We start from the raw sequence: 17,394 nt of genomic DNA on the forward strand, positions 1-17,394 counted from the left end.
GTGACCATATGACATGATTGACAAAAATACCCAACACATACCATTAAGCGTCTGCGTTTTATTGCCATTATTGTGCTAAATGAACTATAGAGCTCTATGCAAATGATATCACACACACACACACACACACACACACACACACTAATTGGGGGTTTGTTTTCCTCCAGCTGTCATATATAAAACTGTCAGCCAATTTGAACATTTGAAATAGCTCGCCTAAAGTATTTATAATGGTTTTGAAATACTCTATTGCTGATTTCGTTTTTAGATCAGAGTTGCTCTAGGTTCGCTCGGAGCTGTCACTTTTGTATGGAAACTGTAAACATTACAGCGAACCTAGGGCAACTCGAATCTAAAACCGAAAACAGCATATGACACTGTAAAACTTATTCCGGACATGCACAATACCGGTTGGTTAGGTTCCATGATGAAAATAATCCGACCGAAAAGCTATTTTCGATTTGTTTTCCTCCACCTATGACAGGTTCAGGAAAACAAATCGTTTAACCCACTAATACAGTTGCTGATTGTCAAGTACTCTATGTTAGGAACAAACAAAACAAGCTGGTACTCTACAGTTAATTGTAGTAACCGTTCGTCTTAAAATCAAAACTTTAAGGTGCTTTCTGTGTGAACAAAACGTAAACTTTAGAGGAGCATCGTATACAGGAAGCAGTGGCCATTAGGATGCACCGCAAAGACGATGATTTTGGCAGCGTTTGAGACGTTTGGCAATTAATTCAACATGTTTTTCTGTTGGCCATCAAATGAGAGTAGATTAGGAAATTGCTTTACACATTGTTAAGAGTTAAAACTTATCCAGCTGAAAATAAAATAATGAAAATCAATTGGCATTGTGTGGAAACATTCTCTTCAATATCAATTTAGTCAAACAAGCACTTTCCACAATCTTCAGCACAACTTGACTGTTCGTCCACATTACAGCACGGATCAAATTGTTCTCATCGCTTTCTGTGTTTACGATCATCCTTTCTAGGCAAACATGGAATCAGAATATATTGGCTCAAATGGCACGTTCCCCGTACATAGTCATTTGTTGCTCGTAAAGAAGCCTCTACCTTTCCTAGAATTCATTCATTTCGGAATACAAATTTGAAGGTCTTATCTGACCCGTTTAATTGATGTTTGTTATGTTAGGTGCATTTGCCCATACGCACACCAATGTACCGTCATGTCAAATGGACAGATGTGTCAAACAGATGTTATAGTTCAAAGAATCGCCACGAGGCGGCGATAGTGTTCCAAGCGAATTTAAATTTGAAATGATGATCACATTTTATTCAGTGAACTGTTCTCATTGTCATGTCTGGTAGGTCTGTGCTGAAATGTTCCCAAGAAATATAAATTTGTTCTTGCGGATAACTTTGGCGGTAACTTGTTGATCTGGCGGGGAATCTGCTGCTGTGACCGGAAGACATAGATTTTTATAGCAACCAACCAGAGTTTTAAATTGGGGCTCGTTTTGACGACAAGCAATTTATCGCACCTCTTTTTCTTCCATATTAGGCAAATCATCCATAGGTCTGTACACGAAAGAAAAAATTTCAAGCGCTACGACCAACAATAAGACTGGATTCTTTAGAAATGTGGTACTTTTAAATGCGTATAAGTAAAAGAGTTTCTGAGGATTTGCAAAAACACCTGAAACGAATCATTCATCGTTATTTCGACGGAATAAACACCTTTTTCTGTTGATGTCGCTCTCCTTTCGGTGCACAGCTTCTTCAGTCATGGCCTTGGCCTGCTGACTCCACCTATTCTTTATCAGACCGATCTCGCTGGAGATAGTGCTTATCTTCAATTTCCGCTTCATTATCGCCCAATACTTCGCTATTGGACGAAGCTAGGAACAGTTTGGTGGATTCTGCTGTTTCGGGAGGAACTGAATTCCATTGTCGTGTTATTATAGCTCGGATATAGGATATAGGAAACAGATTCCTTGCCAAGCCAAAAAAATTTCGCGAAAAATTTGAGACGCGGAATTTGTTTGAAATCGGCTATCGCATAGGTTTCATCGTCAATCAAAACACATCCATCGACTTTCATCAGCACCTGGTCGAATAGCTTACTGACCTGAATACTAGTCACTGCTTGTTGCTCGAGGTTTGAGATGGATTGGTGTTTGCTCGATAATATTTGTAACCTTCTCGAACACTGATTCGAAGAAGAGTCCAGCGATTAGCATTCTTTTTTAGCCAAATTGTATCAGAATGTGCGTGTGCCTTAATGTTTCGTGTTCCACTCGTCAGTAACTGAAACCATCTTATGCTGTTAGCTAGACGATAGATCAAGACTAGCTTCAAATTATGTAATACTTTCAAGAAAATGTTTAGGAGATGGCGCTGCTTCGGTGGTAGTTAACGTGAATTTAATTAAATGGAAAAGGTATTAAAACTTGGGATTTTGGTGAAACTATAATATTGTAGTTGTAAAATGGATATAAATTTGATGCAGAAAAAATATGGGAACAGTTTGCAGAAGTTCATTTAGATACTTGAAAGTTTTCTAAGCTAATATTCCGAATCTCATTACGGATGTAATTTACTGGAATGAGATTATTTTATGGTGCGGACATTTATGTGTCGTCATAAAAAAGCTCTAGTTTCATGTATATTGCCGCAAGATGTTCAAAATATTGAAACGCGCACCCTATCCTACTATACAATACTACTCAATTGGTACCAGTTAGACACTAAATGCAAACAGTTCACACAACGTGTATGAACGTCTAACGCTACTGGCTAGTACTGATTGATGTCTCGATCATCCAAGAACAGCAGTTCTGTCTTTTGACATGAGAGTCGGCTGTTTTCGAAGTACTGACTGGGGACTCCTTCATTATATTCACGACCTCTGCGAGCGAATCCACTCTGGAATATGTTGACGACCTGAAGATCTTCCGAAAAATAAAATCTTATCTAAACTGTGCTGATATCGACCTAGTTCAAGATTTGTGTAAACACAATGGAATGGAGTGGAACACAAACAAGTGCAAAGTAATTAGCTTCAATCGATGTTGCTCAATTTTTCCTTTCGATGTAAACTGAAAGTCAACGACCATATTTCCGCAATAACTGCCAGCTTTTGCGACTCTCGGTTTCTTACGAAGAAAGAAGATTGTACTGCAGCAGCTTTTAGTATTGTTGCTGCGTTCGACAATTAAAGCTAAGCTTTCATCTATCCTTAAATGTCATTAGTCTATCCTTGAGTCTATGTAACCAACCCACCAGTGGGACCCTGTAAACAAATAAACCTTTTTCCTCGTTTTACTCCCTAATTTTTATTTCTCGGTATGGGAATGACAAATCTTTGGAAACCAGGCTTATTTGAAGCTAAATCCAACATCATACATTTAACAGACAGTCAAAAAATAAATTCAAATTTCAGAGAACCACGTAATATCAAATTTACCGAAAAATAATTGTCATACATTATAATGAGGTGAGTCTAACAATAGTAACAAAAAGAAGCAATCAAAAATATACAAACAACGATTCACTGCGTCAGGTTTTTGTAGTAATCACAGCTAGGGCAAAACGCATTCAGCTGTCCGTATTCTCCTACTGGTTCCATAAAGAACTGCAAACTAGCACCACACCGCGGCTCGTGTTCATCCACGGTGTACCGTAGCACTTTTCCAAAACATTCGAGGTTAGCGTGTCTTACTTGCATACCACAAAGGCATCGAATCAGTTGTGATTCGGCTTGTGTCAATTCGTGTTTTTGGCAAACCGGGCAGAACACTACATCTTGCCCATACTCATCGATCATGTAATTTTCCGAACGTTCGTATTCTTCGAACAACCACTCGTTTGTTTCTGCAATCAGCTCCTGAAAAATCAATTCCTGCAATTCGATATCTTTCTCGATTTCAGATAGCTCCTGACGAACAATCGATTCCAATAAAGCTTTCTCCTCGTTTGCAATATTACGCTTCCGGAGCAGATGGTCATTGCGGGCTTCCTTTATCCGAAGGCGACATTTCTAAAAAAAAAGTCGGTCTTAGATTAATACTGTAAGTTGTCAATTGTGCACCATTGAACAATAGATAACCTCTCGCATCATGTCCACTAATTTCGGGGAGCCATATTTGAATCGATGGGCAGCGTTTCTCGATCGACATTTTTGCGCAGCACTAGTGTGGTATACAGGTGGAGAACTTATCAGCTCCATTTTCTATAGTCCTTATATTAACAAGAACAGTCGAAACAATAAATTTTCATAAAAATAAACTTGCGATTTGTTAACAAAAACTTCTTTTTGCGCACCAAATAAGATTTCTCGCTGAGCTGAGTACACAAAATATTGATTGGCGCGTTTATAAAACAGCTGTGTTTTTTTTTTTTTTTCCTTTGGGGTGTCAGAAAAACAGCTGTGTTTGACAGTTCGATGATGAGAAAGTGAAAAAACGCAATGAGCTATAAAATAGGTGTGGCAGAACATACGGTTTGCTAGTGTTGGAAGGCGGAGAGATGCGCGAAGGCTGAAGCCAAAAGTCGAGGGGCCAGCATTAGTAGAGTGCGTCGTATTGATAAAACCGACGTATTTGAAATGCAATTAAAGTAATTAAAGGATTTAAAAACAATTGTATTGTACTTAATAAGATACTCAATGGAATTAATGTCGATGTACAAGTACCTAAAGTATTTAAAGTACATATTGGCAAAAATTAAAATGTTTTGCGTATTTAATGTAAGAATGCGGTGTACTTAAATTCTTCTCTATGATTAAATTACAATGGATTTAACACGTACTTTTAAAATATTGGCAGTAATTAATGTACTTCATGTTACTTAAAGTCACTAATAAAGTGCAACTTTTGACACTGCGTCGTATTAAAGATTTACTACTTGCCCCTCGCCAAAAGTTCCTATCGACGTTTTGGGTAAGAATTTCTTGCTGGGCTAAATACATAAAAAGCATCGCCTGCTGCACAAAATAAAAAAAATGGAACATGATAACATTAAATGGCCATTGTTAGTTAATTGGTTGAAACAACTGCAGGGAGGGTTCAACAAAAAAAAAAAATTAAAAGAAAGTTTTAAAAAATCGTTATAAATCTGTATCTGAAATCTGTATTCTGCGTCAGATCTGTATCTATGCTCAAAAATCTGTAAAATACAAATAAATCGGTATAAATGACAGCTCTGGTTGAAAATATCAGAACACGGTTGCCAATATGTTGGTTCGTCTTGTACTAATTTGCTTTGAATAAAATTGCATTCTATATAAACCAATTTCATGAACATTGGCTTAAACAATCAAATTTAATTAGATTAGGTTCTATATAAGAGGGGAAACTATTTTTGATATGTCTTCCGAAGTGTTTTGGGTACGAATGCTTGTTTCTAATCACCTGTCGTGATCCGAATAGAAAGCATAACAGTTATGGAACAACGTTGAAGTCGTCGTATATACTTAATGTTTCCAGGTCCCGCACTGAAATCCGTCATGCCAAAATGTGGCGCAGGAAAGCCACACGATCCAGATACTGTTACCAGGGATCAACGATGCGATCATATTTAATATGCTTTCCCTTAATGGTATTCGTTTGATCTTCGTTATCTGAGTAGACCAGAACAATCAAAGAAAACGACAACTTGTTGTTTCTTGAACTCCAAAAGAAAGATAACTAGAAAGCAACGACACATCCTAAAACTTAGTGAAATTGACCTCTTGTCGGCCGGTCTCACGGACACTAATGCTGTTTGTTGGTTTAAAACAATCCCATTTGCTTTTGCCGTCATTGTTTATTATTTTACACAAGGTAGTAATAGTAGTATGTAGTAATAGTGCCATATAACGTATACGTGCACGCAAAAATAAACCTACAGATTAAGCTCTTTTACTGTAAATTCAGGTACTTTTGAGTTGTGCGTCGCTTTCGCACTTATTAGTGTTGTCAAAAACAAAACGAGAGATTCGACTCAGTCAATTTACCACCTGTTACAAGTATATCGAGTCACCCCTCGGCATTAGCGAAAGATAAATGGGAACTTTTAAGCAGACTTCCCATGAACATCGACAATGTTGTACCTGTGTACAAAATTTCGTGTACGCGTTCAACCTCAGACATGCTTCGTCTCGATGTATAGGTTCGCCTCGAACATCAAACCCAATCGAACGGTGTACAAGCTTTAGTTCAAACATCCGTGTACGACGTACACTGTACGTACACCTGGTGCGTAAATGAGAACGATTTGCATAAGGCAAAAAGAGTCAACACTAGTGATGATGAGAATGAGAAAGAGAAAAGTAGTGCCTTGAACCTACCTGTACGCACACCGTGTACGTACATGGGGTTTGTTGTGCAGGCGAACATGTATACGTGTATAGGTACTCCGATTTTCTCATATAAAAATCCATTTTTATTGGCCAAAATTGAGAAAATCTTCAAACTGTCATAAAAATCGACCCTGATCTGCTAGAAGCAAACCAAATACATAGTTTTTCATCATTTCTCGTCTACTTCACGAAAAAATATGTTTGAACTCAGAATACTCAAGTCGGTATTTTAGTGTTGTGCGCTTGCGATTTTATATGGGAAATTGCGGTTTTTTCTCTTCAAAACGGTGTATCTCAGGATGCGCTCATATTATATTGGGATGATAAGTGTTTTTATGTAAAAATGTCTGTTCAACTAACGAATCAAATTCGTTAGTTGAACAGAGGTGTGACCCAACCAGCGAATCACGACTGTATTTTTGTTGAAATTTGAAATCTTTCTATTTTTTGTTGTTTATTCTGGACTAACAGGACCGTAGCGTAGTCTCTTGACGACTTTGGTAGAATCTCAGTTATGCGCCTTTTTGCTGTCTGCTTTGGCTTTCTTTTTCAGTTCGACTTACAAACAATAATTTGGTGTGTACCTGGAAATGGTACTCCTATTCTGACTAATTTCATGACTTAATCTCACTTATTTTAAAAAGCAGATTTTAGCGCCTCCCCAAGGTCTGTCACGGCTCATATCAGACAAAAGTTGCAAAATATTTGTATTATGAGGAAACTATAAATAATTTGTGTTCATACTTTGCTTTACCTTGAAGATGAAGGGAATTCTTCGAAACGTTTCACTATGGACAGTTATGTGACTAAACATCGGAAACTACATCAACTCCAAATTAATTCAATTAGGGGAGACTGAGGAGACTTGATCCCCTTTTTTATTTTTCAATCCTATTCCGTGGAATGATACAAAAACTATGTATTTTTTGTAGTTTTATATTGTTTCTAGGGTTGACTGATAATCATAAAAAAATTACATGGAAATATTATACTGGATATGAGCTATGAGCATTTTTGGGAAACAACAAAAAACTGGAAAATTCTTTGATTAGTGGAGACTCGATCCCTAATTTGGGGACACTTGATTATTTTTTACGTGTTTAAAAGAGCATGTAGGGTAATAAGCCTATTTTTACCCTTTTTCTATTATCATCCTACCCATCTGAAGCCTTTGGTTGGAGCAGCGTCTGCCATCTTTGCTCAACGCATTTGCTCAAAAGGTGTTGAGATAATTGGGGTACTCGATTAGAGTTTTTGCTGCGCTCAAACAGAAGATTTTCACCATTCTCAAGAGAATTTTGTTATTATATTGGCTCTTAATAAGAGGCGAATGACCTTAAGGCTGAAACCTCTATAATCGAAATAAAAAATGGCTCCTAATAACAAAGCAAAGAAGCTGAAATAATAAACTTAATAATGAAATAATGTTGTACCCTCCCTAATGGGACAAAAATAGGTACCTAACCCCATTAAACGTTATAAATGTATTGTGGTATTGATTAAATTGTTGTGATTACATATTACTATTTTTGTTACTACATATTACATATTGTTGAGAGCACAAGATTTTTTTACGAATTCCACAAATCTTTGTGCAATTATTTGAAAGCTGTCGTTTTTATGGTTGACTCCACGTCAAATGTGGGATGCATAGTTGCTACGTATACTGTAGTAAACAATTACAGTTAAGTTTCTGTACGATGAAGCGTTCATTTTTGACAGCATTTTTGGTTATTTTATGACAACAATGACTTCAATTGTTCTGGTGTGAATTTGGTTATTTTCAGTCGTGTGTATGAAGCATGGCGAAGGGGATCAAATCTCCACAAATTTGAAGGGATCAAGTGAACCCATAGCATCTATTTCAGCAAACTTAGCAAGTACAAGAATAGTTGAAAAAACAAATCAGCTCAATCATAACGTATTCATATAATTGACATTCTCCTGTAATTCTGTATGCAAAAGTATAGTATGTAGTGGGTGACTTTATCAATTGTATAAAAGTTTGAACATTTAGAAAACAAATCTTCAGTTCTCATGAGATTTTTTTCTTTGAATCGGTAAAAATTCGGTAACACATGTGCAATTTATTTTTTTGTGTTAAAGAAACTTATGTTTAGATAAAACTGCGCAACTTTCTAGTATATTCGATCAATGTATTCTGATCCGCCTTTGAGTTACAATGATGGGATCAAGTCTCCCCGGGGATCAAGTCTCCTCAGTCTCCCCTATAGACTGCGCGTTTATATATACTATGATTAAGGAAATAATAGTGCATGTCAAACTGGGTAATATGGATGCTTGAAGATAAAATTTTTGAAAAGAGACATTCCACGTGTGTTTTTTAAACATTTCGTATCTCTATTGAATTTTATATGAAACATATGTTGAAATATGTCATTTGAAAACTAAGAATACCTGTTTTGGGATGATATTATTGAAAATGTATATTCATTGTATTGGAATGAACTTTTATGAAAAATAACGGATCAAAGTCTAAAAAATATCCACACATGAGCACCGGGAAAAATTCGCCCAAAGTCCCTCTGAATTCTGGATGGGGACTGAAAGTATTGCGCACTTCCAACCAGCCTGGACTCCAAACTTTCAAAGTGCGAATGATCAAACTGCTACTGATAACTGCAAGCTGTCAAAACACATGTATTTGAATTGATAGAGATGGTACTTTCATAGACAGACCAGTCGAACCAACCACTCTTTGAGAAGAATTTAATAGAAGAATAGTAAGTGCGCAGTGCGGCTAGAATCCAGTTTTTAGTGCCACAAGCAATATTTTAACTCTTCTAAATTACAGTGAAGGTTTCAGTTGCCCATATTTGCATTTTGCTGAGAATTAAAGTTTCAATGCCAAAATTAATAGAGAGGTGTTGAATTTCGTTTGAGCGCTCCGTATTGTGCACGTAAATTAGCGAGGATCACAGTTAGAGCTTATGCATTGGAAAGATAGTTGGCCTGCGTTAAGCCAAACCGAACTGAGCGCCATCATTTTTTTCTGATGTTTTTCAAGCACATTACTGTGTAGCAACAAATGGCACTGGTTCCAATTGAATTTCGTGGTCAATGGGGCTGAAAACATTTATTTGTAAAAAAATTGGACTTGTAATTTCAAGAATGCTACTCTATCGATTTTGTTAGCTGTTTTCGGCAAATTTAAAATTTAAAAGAAACGAAAGCAATGAAATTGAAAGACGGTTAGGTATTCTAGAGCGAATCAGTTATAGACTTAGAACGGAAAACTACAACTAGGCATGCTCATATGGACATGATCGAAAGGTGATATTATATTTGTAAGCTAAATAAAAACTACCCAAATATGATTCAACTAAATAGTCAAAGGGAAAGTTACAGGAAATTTGATGGGCCATTTGAAAAACCTATTGTTGTTGATGCAGAAACACGAATAACTTACAAAAAGATCGCAATAAAAAATAATTGTTTTGTTAAAACAACATTTAAAATATTTCGAGAAATGCCACATTTAAGAAAATTTTTGCTATGAGAATTTTGATTTAAAATGGCATTTTAAATCATATTCAAAAAGAAAATTATATTTGCTATGATTTCAAACAGTATGAATTTTAAAAATATGTCAAAAGTTATTGTTAGGAAATTTTATTGATTGAAAGCATCTCCAAGATCTAAATACACTCAGGTTTTCTTTTACGCCGGGGATACAAGCTGCGTAAATGAAAACCGTGTAAATAAAAATCGCGTAAATTTCAAAATCCGCCTAAATGAAGACCGCGTAAATTAAAAAAAATCTGCGTTCATAGAAACCTCGTTAATGGATACCGTGTAAATTTAAAAACCCGCGTTCATGGAAACCTCGTTAATGGATACCGCGTAAATTAAAAGTTCCACATAAATGAAAACCGTGTAAATTCAAAAATCCGCGTAAAAAATACCGCGGAGAAAAAAACCGGAGTGTACACAGAAAAAAAATCCTTTAACGTCTTTAAAACGATACATATTCGATTATTGACGTTTTATCATGAGGTAACGCGAATAATTTTTAAAAAGGGCATAATTACACGAATTAAATGTTTTTGTTGGAGCAATCGACAAGTATCGCATTTTGGAGGGATTTTGTTAAATGCATTTTGATTTGAAATTTAAAATTCTAAGTGAATTGCATTCTGTAATAAAAGTACATTTTTGAATGTTAATCAGTACTAAATTTAATATCATGTATAAAGTTATTGTTAGAATTTTTTTTATTGATCTTTAGGGTTTCGTTGACAAAAATAAAAAATCAAAAAAATGTTTTTTTTGAAATTTAAATTTTTAATATAAACTTTTGTTTTTGGGAAAAATAGCACAGCATATTTTTCAGTGCATATTTTTTCGTATGAAAGCATGCATTTGCTGTAACTCGTTCTCAGAGAGTTTTGTTGTATAAAATACGGTAATCGAACAATTTTTTTTATAGAAGCTTTTACGCCCTTTTTAAAAAAATACTCTCGTGTTCAAATAATCTTATATTGACTGTGGAAAATGTTCAGTTATCCATGCCCGTGGAACGTATAAAATCTCATCAAAATCTAAAATGGTTGGCCAGGATTTTAAAGATTTTCGGACGGATTTTGTGGAATTTATCTAATTTTATTATTTTAATTAATTTTTTTACGCTATTCCTATTATTCATTTTATTCATTTCATTTCTTTTTGTAATTTTTTTATTTTCTTATTTTAGCAGTTCATATATTTTATTCATTTTCATTATTTAATTAATGTTATTCATTCTCTTCGTGCATTATTTTTATTCATTTCATCAAATTTGTTAGTTTGAAGCAAGTTTAGAAAAGCGTGGAATAGGGTCATATGAGCAAGTTCAAAGTTTGGGGCTTATTTATGTGACAGGCATCACTAGACTATTTGGCTATTGATTGAGCATATGAAAATATCACATATAAAGAAATTTATCAGATTGATACGATGTCACTGATGGGTGAATAAATTCTAATATTAGAGTTCAGTTTCATTGATTTAGTGAATCATTTTGAGTAGTTCTTTAGAACAGCGGTTCTCAACCTTTTTCGTATCATGGACCCCTTAGAAATCATCCCGGGTTGTCGCGCACCCCCTCGGTTAAACATCGATTTTGCATGTTAATAATATATAATTTTCAGTCTGTTAGAAAACAAGATTTAAAATTTCAATATCCATTTGGAAAAAATATTTTTCTCCGCGAACCCACAGCAAGGACTCCAGGGTCCCCTAGGGGTCCGCGGACCCCAGGTTGAGAATCACTGCTTTAGAAGACACCAAGTCCATGCAATGATTCTAGCAAGTTACCATTTCCGGAACAATCACATTGTAGGTACACTTCATGGTTGTTTGAGCGGATGCAAAACGAAATTGTTTTTCCGTAAAAATTTCCATACAAATTTTAAATGCGATGCGCAAAACATGGGAGTAACCATCCTTCCACAAACCTCGCACAGTCATTTGAGACCATATTGAGATCTTAAAAAGTAGTGTGCTCGCTAATTGGGGTCATTTTAGTTTTTTTTTATACAACCGATGACAACTGGAAAGTCCCGTTCGAATCGGAGATAGTCAAGTTCTCTGACCTACTATATTGCTGTGGAATTGTTATATGTATAGTGAACTTCTACTGATATACCATAAGGCGACCATGTTAGGCGAATGAAAACCCAGGACAATCTAACAGGGAGCACCCCCATCCCCACCGGTACGTCTCGCTCGTGTTTGGTGATACTCTGCTAGAATGTCTTTCTGGAGAATTCACAACCCGGGCACTTCTTCGGATTTCTACACACGCGATTCTTGCTACACCACAATCAGCGAAGATTTTAATCTATTTTTGGAGAAATCTGCAATTCTCAATTGAGCGAGCGGATGATATGAAATATTTTTAAATTGTCTGAGAAAGGCCGTCTTTAGTACTAACTACTCGGCATTGAAGTAAAGTTGAAACATCAGCGGTTACAAGTAGCCTCTCTGAGCTATTCCTGATGCAAAAGTAAATGTCTGGCAATCTCCAATGAAACCATTTCCTAATTTGTGAACCAGGATCGAAACAAATGCAAACACTGCAATTATGTTCAAATTTCTCCATTTTAGTAATTGTCAAATCGAGGTTCACTCAATCAAAAGAGGTAGATAGGTGGGTGTAAGTAATGTCAGTTTGAACGCGATGATCCAGAGTACCTATTATGTATGATGTTTGACATGGCACGTTAGTCTCTGAAGCAGGGTTGCCACTATTTTTCATACAAAATCTGGCAGTTCAACTATCCTAAGAAAATATGGCAGTTCAACTATTCCATAATCACCAGCTCAGGACAGCCCTCAATGAAGTTATTCCATGATAGTTATTGTTGTCTCAGTTATTTTCTTTTATGAACGTGAAACATGTTCGCGGATTTCCAGCACGATAGAAAAATTCCATAATGTAAGAGATGTTCGAGAGATTTCGCGATTCGAGTACTTTAGGGTTTTGTTTCTCGTACTCTGTTTAAGGTGTAGTTTACTTCGGAGTTCACGTTGCAGTTCTGGTTGCAGTTGACCGTAGCTATGACTTAGACAAGAGTCAATCAGAAAACTTAACGAAAAAAAGTTTGGAGACTATAAACCAGGAGAATTCAAACATTTCCTCGACATCCTAGGACACCAGGACAGTCAGTTCAAAACCAGGACATGTCCTGGGAAACCATGGCGTATGGTCACCCTAATCTACCACGGTATATGTATCGATGTCGCCGAATTGGCCGTGACAAAGCTTCTCAAGTAGGTCATAGTTGCCCCACATAGTGTTGACTAATTGGAATGTCGAAAAAAGATTCACCACACAATATTTGAGGTAAACAAATTTTTGCTGATATCGACTTCCCCAAGATTCTACCGCTTTGCTGGTGCCATGCTTTCCAACGTTTTCAACGTTGTCATGATTTTCTCCACCCAATATGGAAATCACTGCCGGGCCGTAACAAATTAGAACGTTCACCAGCATTGCGGCGTGGGTTGTTACTAACTAATCTAATTACGACAAGTTGCCAATACACTGTTGCTAGTAAAATGTCAAGTGCATATTTAGTTCCCGTGCACGTATCTACCTCGCGAGCAGCTATTTGTCTTACCAATCCCTCAGACTCCTCAAAACCGTTAGACTGAATGTATAGAATAACACGGTAAAGGTGATTACCATCGGATTAGCTTGAAGCGTCTGGTGATTATCGTTCTTCGGCGGTCCACCTGGACGTGTAAATCGGACCGAAGAATAACACTAACACTACCCGCGGGTGGATTACTACTTTCCGTTCGGACCGGGTGGGGAAGGAGAGTGAAATGTGTTCCGAGAGCTGTTTACATCCACCGAAGTGTCGAACTTTGCCCATATCCGTGTGAAGCAAAATTATTGCTCTGAAAATATGGTGTCAGTCGGTATCGGTAACGGTTTTCATGAATTGAATCGGTCAACGCATCGATGATATATGGGGGCGATGGGGGATCAGGTGGCCTTAGTTCAGTGATGTACTACAGATCCACGGTGTAGGGATCGAAACGTGTTTGAATTCATCGATGGCTTCACTGAGTAAGGACATGTTCAGCTACTAAATTTCGTTTATGGGGTAAAAAGGCCATTCTCAATTCTTTACGCAAAATACAAAAGTGTCTCCCGCTACATATTAAATATTGATTTATGTCATACGACGCTTTCGTAGCCGGGCGATGGAAGCGAGTGTAATAAATAATAACATGAGTGTATAGCATAACGAACAAAAAACGGAGCTGACCAAGCCACTTTCATTGTAGCGGAATTAAAATTTGTCGTCACGTGCGAGATGGTGTTGATAGCATGGAGTGGAGCACGGTGCCCTCTTGTTAATCCGACTCTGGTTATACTCGTTATACTACTAATTGGGGGGTGAATCAATGAAAACATATCTGGATAATGAAGATATGGTGTTCTGCTTTCTGCCACCGTTGTTGCACTGACGCAGTTGATGTCGACCCTTATTTTTTCTTGTTTAAATCGTGTGTTTGAATTAGCTCGAGATGTTATTTTAAGTTCCGATAGCATGAAATAACAAGTTACTTTACGCTTGTCCGGACATGCCGTAGACTCAGGTGATTCGCATTTATAATGCCAAAAGACTCTGACTCCTACGGTTGCAGACAAAGGGTTCAGTCGCCGGTAAGCTCTAAGCTTGCTCATATGACCCTTCCACGCTTTTCTAAACTTTCTCCCTTCAACTCCTTGCTCTCCCTTGAGTACATGGCTCTTAATATTGAAAAATATGCTTCACCTTCCAGTCCCTTGCTAATTAAATGCCGTAACAATAGCTGACAAATTGACTCAATAGGTCGTTAACCCATTCATGCCCATGTTGTTTGTGGACAACAACGTTTTTAAACAGCTATAACTTTTGATTGAGGAAAGATTTTCTCACAATAATAAGCAAGGCTAATAAATGTGACTATTGCCTTTCATTTGAGTATTAACAGTTACAAGGATCAGCTCTAGAACTGAAGTTATTGCACTTAGTCTAATTGGATTCCGATGGAGCAGTGCTGCCAGGAACAGTGTACGTTGACGACGGAAAACAAGTTTTTCATATATCTTCGTTATGTTGCAATATAATTGAAAACTGATAAAACTTATCAGTTTAGACTGTCTTTGGCTACGTTTTTGACGCAATTGGACTGTTGTAAACATTCTGAGAGACATGCATTGTGCATTGGAAGGTAAAAATTGAGCAGCTTCTAGCACTGCGGGGGAAGCACCTAACTTTACGAAAAAAGGCTTTTCGTGTTTCTTGACGTCAACGTTTTCAAGGAAAAGTTGTTTTGAAACCATACATGGACTAGAAAAAAGTTGGGCATGAAAGGGTTAACAAAAAAAAAATGGTAAAAATATATTTTCTTTCTAGAACTTAGAATAATAAGAGGCACGTGTGAAATTCCTAGTATATCCGTCATACAAAGTAAGGTTTGTTATTTGTTGGTTAATTAAGGTTTTAACTCCAAGGGTCATTTGCCCTTTTTGATTTAATAAACAATTGAAAAAAAAATTACAATTCATAAAATAATCGAAAAAATCATGTATTGTTGCAGCTTTTCTGGGCGCACTGCTTTTCGCTTCTCGTATTGATTTTCTTTCTTGACGGTGAGCAGCGATGCCAGATGTGAAGACATGTCTTCATTTTGAAGACATTTGAAAGGCTGTGAAGACGGGTTTTTCATTTAGAAGATAAATTTGTTTCGGTTGTCTGACCGATTTCTGGCTCAAAATCTAAAACCGATTCAGAATTCTGGTCGGTGAAGTCAAATGAAGACATTTTTCAATGAAATGTGAAGACATTTGAAAAATATGCCTGGTATCCCTGATGGTGAGCAATGGTTGGGTTTACCTATTGTCGCTTGCTGATCATTCCGTCTGCCCTCTCCCTCGCTCTTGTTTAGGCTCATGTCTTCATCGTTGTAGCTTAGGTCGTCCTCGTAGACGGGGCAGTTGACGAGTATATGTTCGACTGTTAACCTGCTGTTGCATGTGGAACATAGTGGTGGATTTACTCGTGAGATAGTGTGGGCGTGGGTAATTCTGGTGTGTCCTACACGGAGTCGCGAGAGTACCTTTTGCTCTATTCTGCTCTCTCTGTCTTCCCATCTTTGGAGAGATCCCTTGATTTTCTGTGGGTGTCCTCGCAGGTTCGTCCAGTGGTCGATGAAGTGGTTGGAGGCTTTCTGCTTGAATGATTTAGTGATATCATTTACCGGGACTTCTCGGGTAACCATTGACCTCGTTCGCCGACCGATAGAGGCCAGATGGTCAGCGGTCTCGTTGCCCTTGATTCCACAATGGCCCGGAACCCAGCAAATCGTAGTGAGAATATCACAGGTATCTTCGATTTCCTGGATGTACGGATGCTTCGATTCTCCGGTCTCGAGTGCCAAGATGACCGAGAGAGAATCGGAAAAAATTACCGTTGGTATACTTTCGGATTTTCTGCGTATGGCAACGGCGATCGCGGCTGCTTCTGCGGAAAATACCGAGCATTCTGGAGGCAGACGTAGAGCTAATCCTTCACAGATACCGTGTATCCCTATTCCAACTTCTTCTTCTAGCTTTGATCCGTCAGTGAAGATTTTGTGGTGATTTTGGTATTTGCGGTTGACCAAGTGCAGAAACTTTGGTTGCGTTGCGCTGTGAGGATCATCTTTTTTTACGATACGTGTCAGTTTGGTGTCCAGGTTTGGGCAGCGTTTGTTCCAAGGGCGATTCCTGACCCTGCGCATGCTGGCAATTGCAGGGAGTTGGGTATTAGTGAATTCTGAGTAGATATGTTTAGCTATATCTAATATTTGACATTCTCCCCCTGTCGTTTTTTCTAGGAAACTCAGTGCTCGTTTCACAACGTTGATCGCTATCGCCCATCGACATGGTAAAATACCTGCCTCCATGCAGGCGGCTTCCGCCGGTGTGCTAGGGAGCAGGTTGGATGCGAATCTAACCGCACCATGGTAGACAGGTGCTAGTGTGGTGGCCAGACCCTCCCAGTTTCGGCAGGTGAGCTCAAGGCCATAGAATATTTTTGAGTGTATTAGGGCTTGACTCACATTTAGAGCTGTTTTTCTGTTGCACTTGGTGTGGCGGGAGCTTATGGTGCGAACTAGTCTTTTCCTGCTTTCGCAATCCTTTTTTATTTGCTGGAAGTGGGATGTGAAGGTCATTCTCCGGTCTACCTTAATTTCGAGAATTTTCGGTTCCTTGCGAAATGGTATAGTTGCACCGGCGAGTTTCACGGGTCGATCGAAAGCAACGTGGTGGGAGTTGCAGCAGTGTGCAATAGCGCATTTTTCTGGGGCAGTATTGAAATCGGTTGCTTCGGCCCACCGGCCTACGGCGTTAACAGCAGCCTGCAATTTTGTCCTGGTTCTAGCTTTTGTTTTTCCGATCGCCACCAAAATGATATCATCAGCATATAAGAATATAAATACTCCTTTCGGTAAAGCATCGAATAGAGTATTCATGCTTACGAGAAAGAGGGTGACTGCCAACACGGATCCTTGCGGGACCCCATTGGCTTCCCGGAAGGTATC

At 37.9% G+C, this 17,394-nt stretch overlaps 3 protein-coding genes across 6 annotated transcripts in view; 1 reads left to right on the forward strand and 2 right to left on the reverse strand.

Moving 5' to 3' along the window:
* Positions 1 to 3,282: 3,282 nt before the first annotated feature.
* On the reverse strand, positions 3,283 to 4,352 carry LOC131679295 (RIP-like protein). Its single transcript, XM_058960001.1, has 2 exons — positions 4,075 to 4,352; positions 3,283 to 4,005 (listed from the first exon to the last, which is right to left on the reverse strand). The coding sequence occupies exons 1-2, from the start codon at positions 4,192 to 4,194 to the stop codon at positions 3,517 to 3,519; spliced, it is 609 nt and encodes a 202-aa protein (XP_058815984.1). The 5' UTR covers positions 4,195 to 4,352; the 3' UTR covers positions 3,283 to 3,516.
* A 9,039-nt stretch (positions 4,353 to 13,391) lies between these two features.
* Positions 13,392 to 17,394, forward strand: part of LOC131679296 (ATP-binding cassette sub-family C member Sur) — a 296,617-nt gene continuing 292,614 nt past the window's right edge. The window contains exon 1 of one of the 4 annotated variants that reach the window (XM_058960005.1): positions 13,392 to 13,481. The gene's annotated coding sequence lies outside the window, so the exon portion shown is untranslated. Of the gene's footprint in view, positions 13,520 to 13,555; positions 13,727 to 17,394 lie in introns of those variants that run through there. The other 3 variants (XM_058960006.1, XM_058960004.1, XM_058960003.1) reach the window with 3 other exon arrangements.
* Positions 13,427 to 17,325, reverse strand: LOC131679690 (uncharacterized). Its single transcript, XM_058960427.1, has 2 exons — positions 15,705 to 17,325; positions 13,427 to 13,545 (listed from the first exon to the last, which is right to left on the reverse strand). Exons 1-2 carry the CDS (start codon positions 17,323 to 17,325, stop codon positions 13,427 to 13,429), a joined length of 1,740 nt encoding a protein of 579 aa, XP_058816410.1.

Source organism: Topomyia yanbarensis, chromosome 2 (genome assembly GCF_030247195.1).
Source record: "Topomyia yanbarensis strain Yona2022 chromosome 2, ASM3024719v1, whole genome shotgun sequence".
Lineage (NCBI taxonomy): Eukaryota > Metazoa > Arthropoda > Insecta > Diptera > Culicidae > Topomyia > Topomyia yanbarensis.